At 41.6% G+C, this 23,156-nt stretch overlaps 1 protein-coding gene across 1 annotated transcript in view; it reads right to left on the bottom strand.

Annotated features, from left to right (window-relative positions):
* Positions 1-22,887, bottom strand: part of PGM2 (phosphoglucomutase 2) — a 35,931-nt gene extending 13,044 nt beyond the window's left edge. Inside the window, exons 1-11 of the mRNA XM_011949131.1 lie at positions 22,740-22,887; positions 19,363-19,530; positions 14,749-14,855; positions 11,706-11,790; positions 9,382-9,465; positions 9,054-9,247; positions 4,844-5,033; positions 3,682-3,779; positions 2,310-2,490; positions 2,126-2,219; positions 762-891 (exon numbers count right to left, since the gene is read on the bottom strand). Of these exons, the coding sequence (XP_011804521.1) occupies positions 762-891; positions 2,126-2,219; positions 2,310-2,490; positions 3,682-3,779; positions 4,844-5,033; positions 9,054-9,247; positions 9,382-9,465; positions 11,706-11,790; positions 14,749-14,855; positions 19,363-19,530; positions 22,740-22,820 (1,412 nt within the window). The 5' untranslated portion in view covers positions 22,821-22,887. The remainder of the gene's footprint in view (positions 1-761; positions 892-2,125; positions 2,220-2,309; positions 2,491-3,681; positions 3,780-4,843; positions 5,034-9,053; positions 9,248-9,381; positions 9,466-11,705; positions 11,791-14,748; positions 14,856-19,362; positions 19,531-22,739) is intronic.
* Between the last annotated feature and the right edge of the window lie 269 nt (positions 22,888-23,156).

Genomic DNA, 23,156 nt, shown 5'->3' on the forward strand with positions numbered 1-23,156 from the left:
ACCCCGTCTCAAAAAAAAAAGAGAGGTCCAACAATCTACCCCAGGGATCACCAAATGACTGCCTGGTCTTCCACCTGCATTTGCAGAGAGCCATATCACACCCATCACTTTCTGTACTATCTCTGGATGCTTATGCACTACACAGACAAGGCAGAGTTGAGTAATTGCTACAAAAAATAAATAGATGTACTATGAAGACATTTAATCTTTTTTGACATTGGACACTTAAAATCACATTCTTTCATGTTGCCATTTGTTAAGAATTAATGCAATCAGGAATAGTAATTACTAAGTGGTTAAGTATTAAAAGGAAAAGGTGATCTCTTTAGTTTTTTTTTTTTTGAGACAGAGTTTAGCTCTTGTCGCCCAGGCTGTAGTGCAATGGTGTGATCTCGGCTCACTGCAACCTCTGCCTCCCAGGTTCAAGCAATTCTCCTGCCTCAGCCTCCCGAGTAGCTGGGATTATAGGGGCCCACCATCACGCCCAGCTAATTTTTGTATGGTTAGTAGAGATGGAGTTTTACCATGTTGGCCGGTGTGGTCTCAAACTCCTGACTTCAGGTGATCCACCTGCCTCAGCCTCCCAAAGTGCTGGGATTATAGGTGTGAGCCACTGTGCCCTGCCTTATTTAATTTTTATACGAAATAGAATTCATCACCAAAATAAGAGCATTAGAAAGGATATTAGTATCTCATGCATAAGTATATAACAGAACATTTCAAAATATTATTTCGATCCAACAGAGTCAATAACAACTTACTCCACATAAATGGCCTTTAGTTGCTGAGACAAAGACAAATTCTTGGTTGCTAGAAAGCTAGCCAACTCTGCACTTATGACAGCGGCACTGACTCCATCTTTGTCCAGAACAAAAGGGCAGCACATGTATCCTGCAGAAACACACGTCACACATACATCTGTACAATACAGTGTCAAACCACATGTGAGTATGAATCCTGGCTACTGCATATTAGAGGTTGTACAGTGTTGCGTATATGCTCATCTCTCATTAACTACCTTATGTTTAAGACTTTAGCCCACTGCCTAGCCCACAGCAGGCCTTCAAGAAGTATTTGCTGAAGAACCTGCAAGATTTTCCCTCCTGGCCACATGGTGCTCAATCACTAGAGTCATGAAACTCCTTCCAGCTCATGAAATTGTTTCTAATTGTCCTGGTCAATACATATCTCTTTCTTCTTTGAATCCCAATAGTATTTGTTAGTTACATTATTCATTTTGACATCTGGCCTATACTCTCGTGTGTGATTACTTAACGAAATCTATCTAAGCTGCTGTAGGCTAAGGTCAGTGCCATCATTTCTTTTAGAGTCACTGAGTAATAGACATGCAATTAATACTTGATAAATGAATGTAAGAAAATCTTTTCTAAAATAAAAATCTATGGAAAGACAAGTCTGCCAAATCTGACAATAAACGAGCAGAACCTGAGCAATGACACTTTCTTCGATTAGTTAAATCGTGTGTTAGTGTTGCAGAGAATATACAAATGAATATAAAAAAATCTAATGCATAATAGTTTTTACTAAATTAATAGCTTAAAAGCATTTGGTACAATGTGAATTTCAAATTTCTATAGCTAGCTCTCCTTTCTGTTCATTTATACTGACAGTTTAGGACAAGGGTTTTTCTGTCACTCTGGCTGGACCTGGTTCGTCCTTTCGGGTGACTATCATTTTGATGACAGCAGCAAACCACGCCTTCCTTCTCCCTTCCTCTGCATAGACCCTAGCATAGATCCTCATTAGCACTTTCGGAGGAGGAAGGACTTTAAATACCACAGGGTTTAGGCCTGGATATTAAACACCACAGTGGAGGAAACATCACTACTCCCAAAATCCATACACTGGCAGTCACGCATACAATATCACTGTTTTCAGTCATTCAGGCCAAGGATTCTGACATGAATGACTTGGTTGTTTTTAAGACATTACTTTTTGCTGTAAATCATCTGAGATGTCAATTTTGGAGTAGGACAGTTCGACATTCAACCTGAGTGCTGGAGAAGCAAAATAAACCGTGTTTCACTGTGGATCTTTGAATCCAAATGCAAACGTTTCCTTTTGCTTTGTAACCAATTCCTTGATGTTCATGATCACTTCTTACCAATAGCTTCTTCAAATGCAAACAAGACCGTTTTCCCCTGGTCTATTAGCTGTTTGGCTCTGTTTCCCATCCACTTAAAGCCAGTCAATGTTTCCTAAAGGGATAATCAAAATGAGGAAGACATGCCTTAGATCTTCTACAGAGCAGATGAAAGGAAAATGAGTGAATCCCAGAAACAACTTACCTCAAAATGAAAACCTTCCTTTAAGGCAATGGCCCGCAAGATTTTAGAGGAGACGGTGCTGGACAACATGTACGTGTCTTTGAGAGCACTGCGATCCTGGTTCTTCTCTTTCCAAGATGTAAAAAGCCACCAGCCCAAGAGGGCCCCCAACTCATTGCCTGAAAACACCCTCCATTCACCACTGAAAGAAAAAAAACAACTATTCATTTCCATAATCTTAAGGAAGACTCTAGAGTGTCATGGGGATAAACAACTTAGCAAACAAAGCCTCAAAGTATTTTCTGCAAGGCTGTTCTTGTTATTCATCATCTTTAAATAACTGGACAGAAATGTAACTGCCATTTTACAAACATCTGAGCAGCTACCATATATATCAGCCAGTTTGCCTGAACAGACAGCCTGTCTTTGAAGACTGTATAAAATAAGTATGTCAGACATGACACACAATGGCTCTATATTAATCTTTGGCAAAGCCTTTGGTTTTAAATATAACAAATATGCTGGCAAGATCCCCCATATATAGAGTAAGTTTTGCTATCTCAATTTCTGGACTGGTTAGTGTTGCTGATTCTGAGACGGGACAGCTCAGGACCACTTAACATCAAGCTCCGTCCTAAATGGTCAGAACATCAGAGAAAAGGTGTGCAATTTCTGCTTCTCTTGGCAGTCCAGATGGCTAAAAGTAAATCGCATCTATCAGGATGTATCACCTTAGCTTAACTTTCTCAACACTGACATAGAATGGAATCTGTTTTATCACAATCTAAAAACCCTGCCATTTCAGCAGCAGCACCCTCCTGCCCCCAAAACATCACATAGGCTACCTGACATCCAAAACAGCTTGGGCCCTGCCTACCTTTCAACTTTAGCCCCCACGTACTTACTTCTCCTTTGTTCAAACTCTCTGGTCAGACTTGTCTTAAACACTGTGCCGATACCCCACAGGAATTCCTCCCTGGTCTGTCCAAACTAAACTCAGCATCTCCTTGAAGACACAGCTCCCTCCTAAACCCCTCAGCAAATACTGAAGCACACAGCTAGCTCCAAAGTGCTTTACCCTCATTAGACACTGAGACATTACTTATAATAAAATCAATTATAAAATGAGAAGTTCCCAAATAGGAACTTCAATTTGAAACACATACTGGGTTGATTTACTCTGCATTATGCTTGCCAATCACGTAACCTCCCCCACACTAGATCTCTATCTTGCTCTCCATCAGAAGACTCCACAGGAGGTTCAGTGAAACGATCATTTGCAAAATAAATGGGAAATGTTTCCAAATAGGTCTCGTCTCCCCAGGAACACTTTACCAATGAAGAGATCAGCCTTCATATGTTCTATAATACAGGTAATCACAATTAATTTTACCTGTCTTGCTTTTCTGCCACAGCAAGTCTATCAGCATCCGGGTCATTTGCTAAAACAATTCTGGCCTTGGTTTTGTCAGCCAAAGCAAAAGATAAAGTCTAAAGAAGAATATGAAAATAAAAGATTATTTAATCAAGAATCGAGCATACGGTAGCCTTTAAAAACATTCAGTTCCTTAAGAACTCAAGAGGTCTTTCCGCTCTTAGAAAGATAATACAGGACCAACCAAGCCCAGCTGCAGAAGTGAAATTTAGCAAACAAAAGTTATAGCTGGTCTTGGTTGGCCACATGGTATCTTCCTAAGTCAGAGGTCAGATAATGGGAGCATCGCTGTGTGAACCAAGCCTACCAGTGTGCCCGCTGCGCATGTGCCAGTAGGTGTGAGGTTGGACTGGTATTTCCAGGCATTGCCGTGTGATCAGCCTCACAAATAAAACAAAATAAACTGATTCTCTGAATACCACTGCTACCCCAACCTTTAAAAATGTTATAGGAACCATACTGAAAGCAACACTTCTTCATATCAGAAAAATGACAAGAAATAAAAATCATAACCTGATAAAATTTCACTCTATTACTGCTTCCTTTTGGCATTAAGGAGACACGGCAAATTAAATTAAATTAAATTAATTGAATTTGAAGCACCATTTAGAGCTCCGGTCTCATATCCTGATCCTGGGGTGTTTAATTTGAAAGATCCTTTAAGAAATGAATGACTAACAAATATACATATTTCCTTTTTTGTTTTTGAGATAGAGCCTCGCTGTGTCACCCAGGTTGGAGTGCAGTGGTGCAATCTCAGCTCACTGCAACCTCCGTCTCCCAGGTTCAAACAATTCTAATGCCTCAGCCTCCCAAGTAGCTGGGATTACAGGCATGTACCACCACACCCAACTAATTTTTGTATTTTTAGCAGAGAGGGAGTTTTGCCATGTTGGCCAGACTGTTCTCGAACACCTGACCTCAAGTGATCTGCCTGCCTTGGTCTCCCAAAGTGCTGGGATTACAGGCATGAGATGCTGCACCCAGCCATATATACATATTTCCACGCTGAAATTAGTTTTTCTTCAGCACAATGAAAACACATAAAATGTATTTTACTTGACAGTAATAGTTTTGAATATAAAAGGAGATTTCATAATTTTAAAAAAAATTAGGTTACCAAGACACCTTTCCCCTCTTCGGGATTCGGGTATTTCACCGTTGGAAACTCAGGATCCGGATCTTTCTGTTCAGGAACAGCCTCAGGAGGAACAAGGTCAAAAGCCTTGAAAGCTGACTGCACAAAGTTATGACCCACCCCATGGACAGAGGTGTGCACAAACTTCACCTTCGTCTCCCTGTTCACGCTCCTAGAATCAGACACACCGTGGAAAATGATAAAAGGTAGAAATAGGTCTCTCAAAACTGCAAGGGTTGCAAGAATGTACAAGACAACTGAGTATCTTTCTAATTCCATTTCAAAACCTCCCAGATATACATATTCCCTCCCTCAGCACACTCAAGTTTCAAATTCTACTCTGTAGTTATTTTCAGCAAATCTGATTAGTTCAGGTTTTGTTTTATGTATCCCATCCAGAGTGAGACACAAAGAAGAACCTCAAGCCCATGTTCCTACATGAGACTCACTGCTGGCCTGACAGGTGCCCTGACAGTGCCAGAGCCAGCCTGGGACAGTTCCTTCCAGGGCTCCACACACCCATACATCCCCAAAGCGACAGATTCCCAAATGTCTTTTATCAGCTTCAGAAATGATTTTTTAAATGTCCTTTTTAACAAAATGTGTTGGGTTATCTCATAAATAAAGATATAAAAAATAAAACTTTTACCTTGGGAGGCCAAGGCGGGCAGATCACCTGAGGTCAGGAGTTCGAAACCAGCCTCACCAACATGGAGAAACCCCATCTCTACTAAACATACAAAATTAGCTGGGCATGGTGGCACATGCCTGTAATCCCAGCTACTTGGGACACTGAGGCAGGAGAATCACTTGAACCTGGGAGGCGGAGGTTGCAGTGAGCCGAGATCGTGCCATTGCACTTCAGCCTGGGCAACAAGAGCGTAACTCCGTCTCAGGAAAAAAAATATGAAAAATAATAATAATAAAAAATAAAACTTTTTGTTTGCCAAGTAACAATCCTGTTTGATACCATGCCATGACTTAGGGACTGCATACAGACTAACAACAGATATCAAAATTAACAAGAGAAGTTACCGAAAAATAAAAGGCTTAAAAACTTCCAATGCTCTGATGACTGGAATCTTAGGTTACTATCTATTTCTTTTGGGAATGAATAAATGAACACGGTCTTATCTAAGAGAATGGTGGTTTAAAACAAGCATACCCTGAAAATAAAATGCATCTGGGAAAATAAATACGTAAGATTAGGGAGGAAAAATCTGGAAAAACAACTCTCTTGGATTTTAAAATATGTAATAAACCTATAGTAATTAAAACAGCTTGGTACTAGATATACAAAGGCAGATTAAAGGAACAGAATAGAGAATTCAGAAGTTAATTTAATTTGAAATGGGAAATGAACACAGAAGTAATAATGCTAAGTGGTTAACATGCTCTGGAGTCAGGGTCTGAATTTAAATCCTGGAGCTTGGCCATCTATAAGCTGTGTGACTGTTGGCTATTAACCACTCTTCCTTACAGTTTTCTCATCTATAACATGCATGATAATATACTATAATTTACTGGCATTACTCTGAGGATTAAAATGAAATTACATGTTGACCGGGCACAGTGGCTCACTCCTCTAATCCTAGCACTTTGGGAGGCCGAGGCTGGTGGATTGCTTGAGCTCAGGAATACAAGACCAGCCTGGGCAACATGGTGAAACCCCATATCTACAAAAAAAAAATACAAAAAAATTAGGAGAGCATGGTGGCGCACAACTGTAGTCCCAGCTACTTGGAGGGCTGAGGCAGGCGCATTCCCTGAACCTGGGAGGTCAAGGCCGCAGTGAGCCAAGATCATGCCACTGCACTCCAGCCTGGGTGACAATGTGAGATCCTGTCTCAAAAAAAAAAGAAAAAAAATTACATGTGAAGGGTCTCCAGCAACTATCTGATATACAATAAGCACTTGATTAACGTTAGAAATTGTTTCATAAAAGTGACTTTTCCAATTAGTCAAAAAAAAAAAAAAAAAGATTCTTCCACTGATGTTGGTACAACCGCAAACCTTTTAGAAAAAACCTATAATCTGCTTTCCTACTTCATGCCCCATATAAAATTAAAAATCACTAATGAAACAGAAGATTGAAATATTATAAAACACAAACATGAAAGTTCTACAGAAAGAACAAGCGAAATTTTTTGTGTTACTTTAATAATTTTGTTATACAGCATGTCTTCCTAAGCATGACATAAAACACAGAAGCTATAAAATACGAGTAATAAATATTATACAAATTTGTAAACAGTTCAGCAAAGAGTTTCAATAAAAAATTCCAAAGATAACAGAAGAGAAAACATCTAAAAAACATATATTATATATATTTTTATATGTATATATTATATGCATATATGTATTTATATTATAAACAAAGATGTTTATAAATATGAAAGGTGAACAACTACATAGAAATATATAGGCTAAAGAATACAAATAAAAGTGAGCTATTACTTTCAACTCGCAAATCAGGAAAAATGAGAAATTGGATCACAGCGCAGGAGGAAATGTAGATATCATATGCTGTCACCATCTACTGCTGGTGGGAGCACCAACTGGTATATTTTTGGTGGTCAATTTGCTAAGCACTATCAACTTTGCGAATGCATAGACAATTCTGATGCCAGAAAGTTACCTTACGGATATGCATGTGCACACACATGCACGTGCACACACACACACACTCAAGCAACTGTTCACAAGGGGGGTTGACTCCTGAGCTACTGGGAGTGGAAAACCAGAAATGCTTCATTTTTCATGAAGTTAAATCAGAGGGGCAGAGGGAAAGTTCACAGATGTGTTTTGTCTGGACTACACACCATTGAAAAAAATGGTACAACATGTAGGAATTAGGAGATTTCACACACAAAATGCAGGTTTCTGGTTTTTTGGGGAAGAGGAGAACTCAGATGATCTGGCAACTGGGACCTATACTTTCATGTGGGCAACACTCGGCTGGCATGGCTGCTCCCTTCAGGAGGGACTGGGCTTTCATACTCTGCACTGGAGCGGACACCATCAGCTGATCCAACAAATACAGTATCAAAGACATCTACAAGTTCAGTTTCTTTGAATCTGTGGTTTCTTGCTAGGGGGACAATCAGGAGGGGTGGGACCTACAGCATACTCAAGAAGACACTACTGTCACTCTGCTAGACCACTTCCTACCTGACGGTAAGGACTGAGTCTGTGTCACTGAGTTAAACACACCGGTGCAGTAGCCTTTAAGACAGAAAGTCGGGACTAATAGGGACTAACATAGGAAGGTGTCCATGACAAATTAACTGGGGGGAAAAGGGCACAGAACAAACCACACACACATACTATATTCCCATTTATGGTTTTGAAGTATATTATACATATATATATGTGCTTGCATAGGCACAGAAAATTTTTGGAAAGATAGAAAAACACCAGTGTTTCCTATTCCAGACTTTCGAGCAAGTTTTTAAAACATACATATATATGTACACACACACACACACACACACACACTGACATGTATGAATATGTATGAATCACATACATATACGGAATCTATAACAGGTCAGCAAACTAAGGCCTATGGGCAAGCCACCTCTTCTGTCTGCGCTTCTTCACTGACGTTTCATCTATGACGGCTTTTGTACTGAAACAGCAGCAGAGTTGAGTAGTTGAGAAAGAGTCCATGTGGCCCTCAAAGCCAAAAATATTTACTATCTGTCCCTTTAAGAAAAGTTTGCCAAGGCCTGATCTACAGCCTCTAAAATCAGATGCGGCTAGGTGGGCATGGTGGCTTACACCTGGAATCCCAGCACTTTGGGAGGCCAAGGCCGGTGGATCACTTGAGGCCAGGAGTTCAAGACTAGCCTGGCCAACATGCCAATACGTTGTCTCTATTAAAAATACAAAAAAACTAGCTGGGTGCAGTGGCTCACGCCTGAATCGCAGCTATTTGGGAGGCTGAGGCACAAGAATCGCTTGAATCTAGAAGGCAGAGGTTGTAGTGAGCCAAGATCGTGCCACTGCACTACAGCCTGGGTAACAGAGTGAGACCCTGTCTCAAAATAAGTAAACAAAATAAAATAAAATCAGATGCAGCTGTAGTACATGAACCAATTAAGAGAAAAACTTCTTGAACACTGATAGAATTTGGCTGAATCACATAAACTTAACTCACTCAAGGCCAGTGAAGACACAATTCGTTTACCTGTGGAAACAGTACTTTTTAAGGTCTTCAAAGTAGTCATTATTGATGGAAGCACTCGGATTGTGAAGAAGTGGACTGCTATCAATTAAAGAGTCGTCCCAAGCTTGAGGCCATGGCTCTAGGTTTTCTTCAATAGCTTGAGAAATCCCCTTATCATGAGGAGAGATGATCTGAGCTCCATTATCCCAATAGACCTAGAGAACCCAGGAACACATTCAGAAGGTCTACAGTTAATGGAAATAAGGCACCTGTTACCTACGGTCCCAAAGAATACAGATACAGGATTCCTACAGAAGGATGTATGTGTGGAGTAGAAAAAGGAAAATACCTTATAACCATTATCCTGCTTTGGATTGTGAGATGCAGTTATCATGATTCCAGCACAAAGTTTCAAGCGCGATACCGTGAAGGGCTGTAACATAGCAGGAAACAAGAACAAACGGTTTTTAACAAAAAAAGCAGACATCCTTAAAATGTCTATTTTATACTGTTCATGCCAACTTGCTCCCTTTTAATAAATGTAATATATAAATAGCATAATATTTTTGAGCCACACCCCAGCAGTATACAACTACCCTTAGAACTAACTGGCTGCTCAAAATTCCAGAATGCATTTTCTAATAAGAAAAGTGAGTAATTTCCTCAGTGCCTTCTCATTCCATCTTCTACTTGGTTGAGCTAGAAAATTCTTCAAACACAAGAATGGTCTAAGTCTCCATTCCAACGCTTTCAAGGCTTCTACCTGAGACAGAAGTTTGTGGATTCAGTTTACTACCTCCAACTGCTTCTCCCTCTTCTCCTTTCTCATTTGCTTTTAAGGAAAAGGTTGAGAAAAACACTGAGGGGCTGGGGGTGATGGCTCACGCCTATAATCCCACCACTTTGAGAGGCCGAGACAGGTGGATCACTTGAGGTCAGGAGTTCAAGACCAGCCTGGCCAACACGGTGAAACCCTGTCTCTACCAAAAATACAAAAGAATTAGCCAGGCATGGTGGCAGGAGCCTGTAATCTCAGTAACTTGGGAGGCTGAGGCAGGAGAATCACTTGAACCTGGGAGGCGGAGGTTGCAGTGAGCCAAGATCGTGCCACCGCACTCCAGCCCTAACTCTTTTTGAGACAAAAGTGAAACTCTGTCTCAGAAAAAAAAGTTGAGGGAATGGAGAATGCTCTTACACGTTGCTCATTTATCTCTCACTCCAGGGTTATTTATATTTCAACTTAACTCCCATTTCTATTACTTCCCAAAATGGGAGGAGGGGCTGGATTATTCCCCCATTATGGCAAATGACATTGATTATACAGAGGCAACCTGAGATTTAAATTGTCTGTCCCCTCCACCCTCCCACCAAGAATCATTGCAGTCACTCAACCCCCTGGAAGTTATGTCATATCTCTCAGGTGTCCTGGGCCAAAGAAAAGAGGAGAATGACTCCTCAGTGTGGACAAAGGATCATGACACACTGGATCAATTCATGTCTGACATAAAATTAATAGCTATTAACGCTTAGTACAGAAGGTAATTAGGATGCTTGAATAGATGACAATTTTTCCATCAAACAATGAAACTTGAACTACATTTAGATGTGAATAGTGTGTGTACCAGGTTATTCACAGCCTAGGGGTGCTGCATCTACCTGTCAGTGCACTAGAGCCAGCAAACACAAAATGAGTTAGAATCTCCTTCTGTACCGATACAGTCTCATTTCTACTAGATGAAAGTAACTGCATCCAAATCACATTTTTCAAAACGTATTTTCAGCATCTGGCCCAGCTCTTAAAAGTTTTGTCTATGTCAAAGCAACAGCTGTCATAGTCCCTACTGTCTTTTTCTTTAGATTGTGCTACACAAAGGAGCTGATGAAAGTCTTACTCAAACATGCCGAGCATGCTCTCTGTACTAGCCGTGAATAGTATTTAGAATAAAACATTTGTATAAAACAGGGGTGCGTTAGCTTGTCAAAAATATTCATGACAAGACAGGGTTTGAGGTGAATTCAGATTTCAACCCAAGAAGTTTCTTAATTGTGATAGCTGAGAAAAAGAACTACAAACCAAATTTAAAAACGGAGAAAAGGCCAGGTGCGGTGACTCACGCCTGTAATACCAGCACTTTGGGAGGCCAAGGTGGGCGGATGACCTGAGGCCAGGAGTTCGAGACTAGCGTGGCCAATGTGGTGAAACCTCATTTCTACTAAAAATGCAAAAACTAGCTGGGCGTGGTGGCAGGCGCCTGTAATCCCAGCTACTTGGGAGGCTGAGGTAGGAGAATTGCTTGAACCCAGGAGATGGAGGTTACAGTGAGCCAAGATCGCACCATTGCACTCCAGCCTGGGCAACAGAGCGAGACTCTGTCTCAAAAAAAAAATTTCTTTTTTTTTGCTAACTCACTCAAATATCCTTAGAACGCAAACAAAAGGAAAACTGCACTTTAAAAAAACCAATTCCAATGAATCAAAAGTTGAATACCAGAGAAATATTACCAGGATGTGGGAGAAACATTCCAGGAGAGAAAAGAAAATGCCTCACATATGCCAAGGAGCTCCTCTGTCATTCCAACAGTCCAATCCCAATAGCCCTAAAGACTGTCAAATTCAGCCAAGTCCCATCCCTGATCATGTGACAGGAAATTATGAAAGGAAATGGCTACTTACCACAAAGGGGGTTGGCGTTATATCAGAAAAGAGGTACACAGGAATCCCCTGACTGATAAAAGTGGTTGCAGCAAGTCGGGCAAACCTGCGAATGCAGAGTGACAGGGAAGAAAAGGAGAGTTGAGTGATCAGGACTGTGAGAGATGGAAAGAAGGGAATGAATGCTGAATGTTCTTTAGGGTGAATGCAGCAGCCAGATCACGGATAGCATTTATTACAATCTTTACCCTGGCATGGGACAGTAAAGCTGAAGGATTCTCAGGAGTCATCTCATTTCACTCTTTTGTTTCACAGAAATGGCACTAAAGCCAAGAAAGGCCAGGCCCCTTTCCCTGGGTCTAACAGCCACTTAGTGGCGGAGCCAGGCTGCATCCCAGCCTTTCAGCTCTCCATCTATCTCAGTGGTTCTCAGCCAGGGCAAGTCTGCACCTTCTCCTTCCAGGCATCTGAAATGCCTGGAAACATTTTTGCGTGTCACACTGGGGAACAGAGAGAGCTGCTACTGGCAGCTGGTAGGGAGAAGTCAGGGGTGCTGCTAAACACCTTACAATGTGCCCCACAACCAGAAAAAAAATCACCCAGCCACTGTGCAGTCACATGTCAACAGAGCAGAGGCTGAAAATCCCCGCCTAAGCCTATCACAATCCAGCGTACACCACACAGACTGGAAATTGATTAGAGATTGCTTTATTTGAAATATAAGACATCCTGGAGTATGATGTGTGTATATACACACATACACACACAAACACACACACACACACACACACCCCCATACACGTATATACATCTTGGTTCCAATCAGCCTTTGAAAGAAAACTTAATTATTTGACATTTTTCTCAACTTCCACAGAAACTTGCTCAGGGCAAGACACAGAAATGGCATCAAATCTTCCTTCAAGCTGGTGTAAAATACATTACCACAAATAAATGAGCAATTTACTCAGAATGAACAACATTATACCATCCTTGTGGGTTAAACAATCAGATCACTCATCCTCTCCCCAAATACTTCTTGAGTACTAGCTTCATCGAACAGTATTCTGAAGGCTGCCTGGGGCACAAAGAGCAGATCTCCACTCTCTCTCTCTACGTTACAAATGTGCACAAAAAACGCGATGCGTTCTCTGCATGTACTTAACAGTTACTGCTTACGTTCCCCACTAGATATTTAAAATTGGAAGATTAAAGAATAAACATTTCTTTGGGCAAAATTCAGAAACTGCAATAGTTTCCAACTCCTTATGAAGATTCCCTTCACTCATTATGAATATCTTACTATGTGTTGGTTAAACACTTACGTTACGATCTCTAAATGTCTCACGCCTTGTAGGTAATAGAGAGCAGCCTTGAGTTCCACTCCATCCCATCCCATCAAACTCTGAGACTTGAACCATAAGCTTAAATCAGTAACATCACTCACTTTAAGGAAATGATAGGGCCCTAAGGCCAGGGCAAAAAAATCTGTACCTTCATTGATAATGTTAACATATCTCTGAAGGTTGTATCAACCAGAAGCAGGGCAGTCAGCCTAAAATGAAGAAATTTAAGCTCAGTAGGTAGATTTAGCCACATATAAGCACTGTGCATGCTCTGAGCAAAGGATCTGACCTGCCCTGGGGTGGCAGAGGAACATGGTCATGATTTAGTTCTAACTGTACATCCACTAACGGTAAATGACAAGCTGATATGCTAGTTTACACCACATCATTCTCTTGTGAATGTAGTTTATGTGCATCTATCCCCCAGAGCTATAACTTTTCTCTGCTTTACTGACAAAAACCACACTTTTGAGCTGCAAAGCTAAAGACTAAAAATCGTATGCCCCCGAGTTCAACCTGGGGCTGATGCCGCCTGGTGATTTTCTCTGGCTATGCACCCTTCCTCACGGTCACACGTTTGTCACCACGAGTGCTTCTGTCTTAGACTGGAAGCTCCTGATGGGCAAATATAGGACTCTATAAACTCATTCAGCTCTGTAAAGTTAATGAGACTTTTCATTAATATTCAATATGTATAATTCTAAGATACTACTAATACTGATACTCTGTAATGATTAAAAATTCATCATAACAGAGGAAGTGTTCAAGTAAAAAAGAAAAATGTCAAATCCCATTATGTAACATGATTAAGGGCAGGGGTTGGTAACTACAGCCCATTTTGTAAACAAAGTTTTACTGGAACACTGCCATGCTCCTGTGTTTACGCATTGTCTATGGATGTTTCTCTGCTTCATGGGAGAATGAGTAGTGGTGATGGGAATCATGTGATATGCAATGTGTACGATATCCACTATTTGCCCTTTAGAGAAAAAGTTTGCTGACCCCTGGTACTAGCCTCCTTAGGTTTAAATTGCGACTCCTGCTTTCACATTATAATCTCAAAGTAAAGGGATAAAAGTGCATACCTTACAGGTTGCTGTGAGGATAGAATGAGTAAATACGTAAGTGTCTGGTTCATAATCAGCACTCAAATGACTGCTGTTATTACTATTATCATTATCACCATCAGCATCATATGCCTACAGCTACATAACAGAGTCCCACTGCTTTGAGAATGTTTCAGAAATGCAGCTTGACGTGGGCATTCAAGAGTGGGAAGGGGGTCATGAGGTTTATGAATAGCACGGTAAAACTTATGTATAAAGTTAATGGGTGCAGCACACCAACATGGCACATGTATACATATGTAACAAACCTGCACATTGTGCACATGTACCCTAGAACTTAAAGTATAATAAAAAAATTTAAAAACTTAAAAAAAATTATGTATAACAAGGCAAATGAGAGGGAGAAATAATACTCCCAGTTTAAGAAATTTTTGTTTAGATAGGTATTACATTCTAAATTGTCTAGATAATTTTATTTCCTCAACCCAATGTAAAACCAGAATCTTTCAAAGTTGCCAAGAGAAGTTACCCATTGTTTTTATTGTTAAGCAATGAGGCTAATGAATATATTAAAGTCAAGTAATTGAGATGGTGATTAAAATAAAACTGCAAAATAAATTATAAAAGCATCATTTTGTAAAAATGTTTAAATACCTTCTGCTGCTACCCCCACTGGATGGATGGGCTCGGGCGTCAAAGCTGATCACGATGCCTTTCTGCTTTAAGTCACTGAACTGTTTTTCCAGGTATCTGCAAAATCCCTACAAATACGCCATAGATTTAAAAAGTATACGCTTTAACATATTTTTATATATACCATGTAGAAAAATTGGACAAAAATTAAGTTTTCTCAAATTTCATAGAACACTATAGCAGAGGGGGAAAAATTCACCTCAGTAAGGAAAGCAAACTCAACAATAAGAAAATAACAGCTTTGTTTATTATCTACGTGTTTCTGTATCAGGTACTGTGTTAGCCGCTGATCACTTAGTAGCTGTTATCTCTAACCTCAGATTGACTTTGTTAGGAAAACTTTTTTTTTTTTCCCAGAGACAGGGTCTTGCTCTGTTGCCTAGGCTGGAGTTGCAATGGCACAATCAAAGTTCATTGCAACCTTGAATTCCTGGGCTTAAGCAATCCTCCCCGCTGCCCCAACTCAGCCTCCTCAGAAGCTAGGACCACAAGTGCATGCTACCAGGCCCAACTAAGTTTTAAAAATTTTTTGTAGAGACAGGGTCTTGCTACGTTGCCCAGGTTGGTCTTGAACTATTGTCAAATAATCCTCCTGCCTTCACCTCCCAAAATGCTGGGATTATAGGTGTGGGTCACTGCCCCTGACCAGAAATCCCATTTTACAGATGGTTAAAATAAGGCTCAGAGAGGCACAGTGACTTGTCCTGTTTCAGATATTCGAGTAGCAGAGCCTGGATTTGTACCCAGGGCTGGTGAGAGATGCTTCAGTGCAGGGCCTAAAAGCACACACTCTAGAAGCACAATCTGTGAGTCTGTACTCCACGCTACCACCTACAAGCAAATGACAAGTTCCTTAATTTCTTGGTGCCTTAGTTTCCTCTTCTGTAAAACAGGAATAACAATATCTACCTCATAAGGAGTAAATGAATGAAAACATGCAAAGTGCTGAGAATTCAACACCAACTAAGTACTATATTAAGTGTTTGCTGTTGTAATCATTATTTTTGTTGTTATTTTCCTTCAAAGCCATATAAAACAAAGAAAACTCTGGTAGACTGGGCAAAAATAATGATTCATTTTACATTATTTATTTCACTTTTGCTAAAGTCTTATTAAAATATATGTAACTGTTTTTCCTTTGAGATGGGGTCTCACTGTGTCTCCCATGCTCGAGTGCAGTGACATGATCATGGTTCACTGCAGCCTCAATCTCTCAGGCTCAAGTAATCCTCTCACCTCAGCCTCCTGACGTGCTGGGACTACAGGCACTTGCCACCATGCCTGGCTAATTTTTAAAAAACAATTTATGTAGAGATGGAATCTTGCCATATTTTCCAGGCTGGTTTTGCCCAGGCTGGTTTCAATTTCGTGGGCTCAAACAATCCTCCTGCCTTGGCCTCCCAAAGTGCTAGGATTATAGGCATGAGCCACCATGCCCAACCCATTACTTTTACTTTGGGTAGGAGGGGATACATCACAGCCTTGTTGCCAGAGCAAAGCTAATTTAGAATGCCTTTAGCTTCTCCTTGACAAATACGTTGCACTGGGATTATCTTCTGAAGCTGAGTGATACAAGGAAATAAGGCCACATGTATTGGTTTCGTGGGTTCCCCAGAAGGTAGCCAGATGCCTGATACTCTAAGACTTACAACAGTGACAGTACCCCTCTTTCTGCTCAACCCTTGAGCTGTGGCCCCAATGCTCCATGGGGCAAAAAGCATTCACACCTCCAGATTCTCTAAAAATCTCAGAGGCCTGATGGGGATGAGGACCTGAAAGTATGGCCAAGAGAAAAGTGAATTCCTATTCTAGATGAAAGACTCAGTGGGGGGAAGAGGGAGGTTTTCAGAAATAAAATGTTATTATAAAACATTAGAAGCATGTTTATTTGTTTGACTTCAAAAAGTAGAACTAAGACCAATATGTAAATTCTACAGAAAGGCAGATTTTGGCTTAAAAGAATGAAACCATCTTTTAATGAGAATGGTCCAAAGATAGAATGGCCTCTTTCAGAGGACAGTGAGTTTCCCATCACTGGTATGCCGTGGCTAAATTAAATAATCTAAGAACACAGAATCCAAAATAGAGCATAAACACAGCATAAATTAATTGGCAGGAGGAAATTATAACCTCTATCAATGAGGCAAACAATTCAAAAGTTTCCTCCAGTCTCTCTGTCCTGTTTCCTTTGACATATTTTTGAATCACATACATCTGCTTCTTAAACGAACCAGGCAAACTTTGGGGTACCTCAGAATGAGGCTCCACGCCCAGAGACCAGCAGGAAGAGCACCTATGCCACCAAGAAAGTCTGACTAGTGAAAAATTACCAATATATTTGTCTATCAGCATTCTGCCAGGGAACACTACCCAAGACGGGGTAGAAACCTGGGCTGTTTGTTCTGGGAATCCTCTTGCCTCTAATTTTGAATCCACTCCTAAGATTTTAAAGATATACCTGCTGCTCAGATAAAACTTTCTTAACTCTTCATTTCTCTGTCTCCTATTATAAGTATCCAAGAATAGGCTGAATGAGCACTTCAGAGTGGTGGGGTTGTGGAGAAAATGATCCCAAGTGGTGTCTGGTTGAATTACATGACCTTTAGCATACTGATCATTATCTTTACCACAGGGTTTACCCCCAGAGAAGACCAATTCTAGGAGAAAAATGGGTAAGATAGTCCTTAACGGGAATACATTTCATTACTCTCAGAAACTAGATGTAGAAAAATACAGAGAAAAAAGCTCTAGGTTAATCTACAATCCCTTAGAAATCCTTAACGATTACGCCCAATGGCAGGTGTAACCAACTGGATTGTCCAAAGATGGCCCCAGTAATATAAGCCATGCCACGTGTTCCTCTTACAATGTGACATTAATGCTCCTCCAATGAGAAGTGGGTATCTATGTGCCCTCTCCTTGAATATGAGACAGCCTTACTGACTCACTTTTAACAAACTGAATATGGTAGAAGTGACACTGTGCGACTTTCAAAGCTAGGTCATAAAAGTCAGCACAGCTTCCAACTGGTACATTCTCTCTCTCCCTCTCTGGATACTCCATTGGAAGCCAACCACCATGTTATAAGAAAGTCCAGGCCACATGAAGGAGTTCCAGCCCCAGCTAAGATCCCAGCTAATAGCCAGTAATAATTTCAGATGTGTGAATGAAGGTGCCTTCAAATGATTCCAGCCTCCAAACTGGACCAGATGGTACTGAGTGGAGCAGAGACAAGCTGTCCCCACTGAGTTCTACCAAAATTGCAGATTTGTGATCAAAATAAATGTGGTTGTTGTTTTAAACCATTATGTTTTCAGTGATTTGTTATATAGCCCTAGTAACTGGCACAGAAGGCAACCTTATTCATCAGCACAGTTCCTATGTTATCCACAAACCGAATAGGATCCCCAAACTTACCCCATTCTAAGTCTTTCCTCCAGCATCTTAGGGAGCCCTATTGCTTAATAAGAATTTGTGACCAGGAGTTCCCATGGCAAATCTTTTTTTTTTTTTTTTTTGAGATAGAGTTTTGCTCTGTTGCCCAGGCTGGAGTCCAGTGGCACGACGTCAGCTCACTACAACCTTGCCTTCCAGGTTCAAACAGTCCCTCTGTCTCAGCCTCCCAAGTAGCTGGAATTACAGGTGCACACCACCACGCCTGGCTAATTTTTGTATTTTTGGTAGAGACAGGGTTTTACCACGTTGCTCAGGCTGGTCTTGAACTCCTAGGCTCAAGTGATCCACCTGTCTCAGCCTCCCAAAATGCTGGGATTACACACATGAGCCATCGTGCCTGGCCCCCATGGTAATTCCATATCCTTAGATAAGCTTTCCTTATTGGAGTTTTGTCACAACATGCCCAGCTCTGCCTTTTATGCTGGGATATATATGTGAGGCACATGTAATCACTATTAGGCAATTTTTTCTAGCCTTTCTTTTCCCTGAATTAAAGTGATATTCATCATTAACAGGTCTAAGCTGAAGAAATACTGATAAGAACAATCTGTTCTATTTCATTTCCCTCATAAACAGTACTGCCAATACCCAGTGGAAGTGCTTCTGTTTTCTCAAATTATCTCTTTCCTAAAAGCTGGGTCTAGACTCTGACACAAATATTCACAAGTTAAGGCAAGGAAACTCAGACTCAATCCAGACTATAAAACAAAGGAGAACAGGCTCTTGGTAATTCCAGCAGTTAGAAAAGCTTTTTAGCACTTGCTATGTAACCACGGCAAAAATAATAGAACCTTAAAAGTTGTCAGTTTACTTGGTGCATTTATACGGGAAGGAAAGCTCCATGAGAGAATCTGTTTGTTTGAGTCACTCTCATATCCCCAGCGACTGGCACATAATAGGCACTCAATAAGTGTGCTGAATGAATGAATGAATGAATGGCTATATGAGTCCTGATCAAGTGCTACTTCGACCAACTTACTTTATGGAGTAAATGGTGGCGACTTCCTGTGTCTAGCCAAGCTGATAAGACATGTCCATAATTAGAACAAATTAGGTCTGTCAAATAGAAAATGAGCTAGGGGATACACTAAGTTACTAAGAATTATAAAAATGTGGTACCTGTGTAGTCTGGATGATGGTCAAGTCATTCATACGAGAAATTCCAGGTCCCATAGCAGCTCGAAGGCCAGCTGTCCCAAACTCCATTCGGGCCCCAAAACATTTTCCTAGTTCTTCTTTATTACCTTCTGCTATTAGTCGTTTCACTGCCTCCAAAGTTAAGAAATTCTGCAAAACAAAAATGTATAGATACAGCGAGACACATAAGTGAATGCAAAATCAGACATGTAAAAAAACCCACAATTATTCTAACCCATAGAAAAAAATATATATATATGTAGACCTTTCAATTTTCTGATGCTTTTGAAATCTGAAATATGAAGTCAGTTTGACATTATAATGTAAGTGTTCTTTTCTTTCCTGTCAAGGTAAGCACTTTTGGAGAAACAGAAGTAGAGGTTTTACCATATGAGTCTAACCCCCAGAATGGAATCCCAGCACACTACTTGCCAACTCTAGGTGCTTGTGCAGATTATTTCAGGTCTCAAATTCTGTTTCCCCATTTGCAAAATGGGAATAATCTAGAACCTCCCTTACTCGATTTTTAAGGTTTTAAGGTGGTTTACTTCAACTTAATGTAAAACATCTTTCTCTACCTGGCACTTAGTTGTGATTAAATGCCCATTTTTCTCCCTAATGCCCTCCAATTTTCCGGAGAGATTACACAATTTTAATCAAAACCTTACTTTTGTAATGCTTTATAATTCATACCAGGCATTCACATACCTGGTCAAGTTTGAATATTGTAACATCTCCAAGAAGCAGACAAATAACAGAAACCTAACTTTATAGATGGGGAAGCCTCAGAGATTGAGTGACTTGCTTAAATTGCAAGATAAACGTTAATCTAGTGCCTTTTCTATAACATTAACTGCTTCAAATAGACGCTAACATGATTCATTTAAGTTCATCATACGTTGCCCTATTTTTTTTTTTGTATGGTAGTTGCAGAAAATGTTAAGGTTGGAGAAAAATAATGACAATCCCATTAATTTCATATGAGCCTTTTAAATTATGAATTCAGGAAAACAACAGAGGAAGTACTTTATATTCCTGTTTTACAGTCATTATCCACTTAGATGAGCACTCATGCAGGACATGGCCATGTAATTAAACTTTGAAATACTATTGCAAATAAAACCTTGGCTTTCTGGAATTAAGCCCACATTTCCAGATTGTTTCAGATTCAATAGGAATCAAGTAAACCCCACCTTTTTTGGTGAAAAGCAGCAGACACTAATTACAGAACACAGTCTTACCTATCAGACTGTCAGCTGCCCCCAAAGAAGGGCTCAGATCGGGTACATAAAAGAGGCTCATAAAAGAGGCTCAATAAATATTCGTGGAGTGAATCAGAAAACACGGACTTCACTGCCACACCCAATATCGAGTGATTCTCCCTTGTTCATAGTGTAGGTCTGGAAAATCTTAATTGGTCTTTGATATATATGAAAGACCAATTATACATATGGTCTTTGATATATATGATATATATGAAATTTCACATATATGAAAGTAGTCTGAGAGAAACAAAGGAGATGGACAGATACGAATGAGAAGTCAAGAGGAGAGCAGGATCAAAATCAGCCCTGGCAGTGACCAAAACTGACAGCAGAGAAAAGAGCAGGGATGAAGGGCACGGTGGAAACACAGAGGGCACCTGCCAGGGTGCCTTGCCAATCGCGGGGGGTAGTCAGACTAGAGGGCTGCAGTGCTTTTAGCTGGTGGGAGATTCACTGGAGAATGAACGGGCTTCTTCTAAGTTAGGTGCCAGTTTCAAAGCAAAAAAAGAAATTAGCAGAGGATCGAACATGAGAAGTGGTAAAAAAAAAAAAAAAAAAGGACATCTCATTTCTACCCAGAGAGATACAATCTTTCTATACACAGATGCAACACTGTGTAGAAATTAGATTGCTTTCTTCGTCTCCGTTTTCTTCTTAGGGGAAGTGCATTATGAACTCTGACTTCAAAACAATTATGTACTCTACAAATTGCAAGTTATCAGAAATGGAAACATTTTTCTTCCCTTGAGAATCACAAGGTTATCTTCCCAGGAAAAGAAAAACGCCCCCAAGGAGTTGCCAATAGCATCCTGGAAATGGGATTTGCTGACATTTTATCTGTAGGGACCGGAGAATGGTAAATAAAGACAAAGACCTGACCCCTACTGACCTTGTAATCTGCTTTGTTCATTCAAGTATTTCAGTGACCTACTACGCGTCATGCACTATGCCTATGCCAGGCACTCCAAACCAAGGTAGTGAGAACAGAGAGGCCTGGCCACATAATCTATGGAGGTCCAGTGCACAATGAAAATGGGTGACCTCTCTTTTTACCATTAAGATTTTCAAGACAGGACAGCAGGACATTAAAACAACAGTGGGCCCTTCTAGGAGCGGGAGTCCTGTGAGACTGCAGGGGTCTCTCGCCCCTGAAGTCGAACCTGGAGACAGACATTAAACAAACCTACAAACAAGTGTTTTTGGAGTTTTTTGTTTTTACCATTTGTAGTAAGAGCTAGAAAGGAAAATAACAGACCGTTTAGGGTGAATATTAGGGAGAAATAATTTACACTTCGTAGCCAAGGAAGGACTCTCTACGTAAGCCACATTTAAGTTCAGGCACAAAATGAGTCACAACGGGAGAAACAAGTTCGGCAGAGGAGAGCAGCGAGGGGCATTCCGAGAAAACCGAACAGCAAGCAGGAGAACAGGTAGGAAGGGCGAGACGCAAGTTAGAGGAGAGAGGGAGTGATGTCCAGAGCTGGGTTCCTGATTCTAAGAAAAGGAATGAAGAGACAGAAAACCATGCTGCGTCCAAAGGGTTCCTCCTCGGCAGTCAAAGTTCTAACGGGTACTCCTGAAGCCAAGCGGGCCCACCCAGGAGGACCCTTGGTTTGTAACCAAGCCCTCGGGATGGGAGGACCGGACCACAACGCTGCTCAGCAGAGGTCTCCGCGGCCAAAGGCATAGGCGGGACGGAGCGATTCTGGGTCCATGGGGATGCACAGCAGAGCACGGACGACGAGCCAGCTGTCTGAGTGACAGGCGTGCTCCCCTCAGCTAGACAGCGTCCAGGGTCTGGCCGCGCTTAGACCACCCTGGCTCGCTCCTCTACTCCAAACTTGCAGTCTGGCCGGCCAGATGGCTGGTTTCGTCCGGGAACACGCTTTCCAGGCCTAACTCCGACCGTGCCACATGCCTGCCAGGCCGAAGGAAGCCCAGCAGCGGCCGCACCCTCCTCTTACGTCTTCCCGGGAGAGAAGCGGGGTGCACGCGGCGGGAAGGCAGCTCAGGCAGCGCACGCGGCGCCGCGCCTGGGGAGGTCGGAGCACCCGGCCCCGCTCCGGGCGCTCCCCGCCTGCTGACGCCCCTCACCTTGTCCCAGCGCAGCCACTGGGCCGTCTCCTGGTCCAGCCGGGTGTTCTCACCGAGACCGCCGTCTTCTGCAGCCGCCATCGCTGAGCTTGTGCTGCAGCGGCAGAGGGAAGTAGGAGGCGAGGTCACTCTTCCGGCCCGGCCCCAAGAGGTGGAGGCGGAGGCGGGGGCGGGGAGAGCCGCGGCTGAGCCAGCCGGTCCTGGGGAAAGTGACGCGCGCCGCGGCGGGCTCGCCTCCTTGCCTTTTGTGGGTGTGCCATGGGGGCTGGGAGTGAGCGAGGAGGAATTGCGCGGCTGGGGTGAGTTGCTGGAACCTGGCACGAGTGAAAGGCTTTGCTATCGTCTCTGATGCATCCAGGTTACAGCCAGCCGTGAGTTCCTGCTGCGCGCCAGGTACTTGTCAGATGCTGGGATACC

The sequence above is a fragment of the Colobus angolensis genome, unplaced genomic scaffold (assembly GCF_000951035.1).
Source record: "Colobus angolensis palliatus isolate OR3802 unplaced genomic scaffold, Cang.pa_1.0 Scaffold29, whole genome shotgun sequence".
NCBI classification, from domain to species: domain Eukaryota; kingdom Metazoa; phylum Chordata; class Mammalia; order Primates; family Cercopithecidae; genus Colobus; species Colobus angolensis.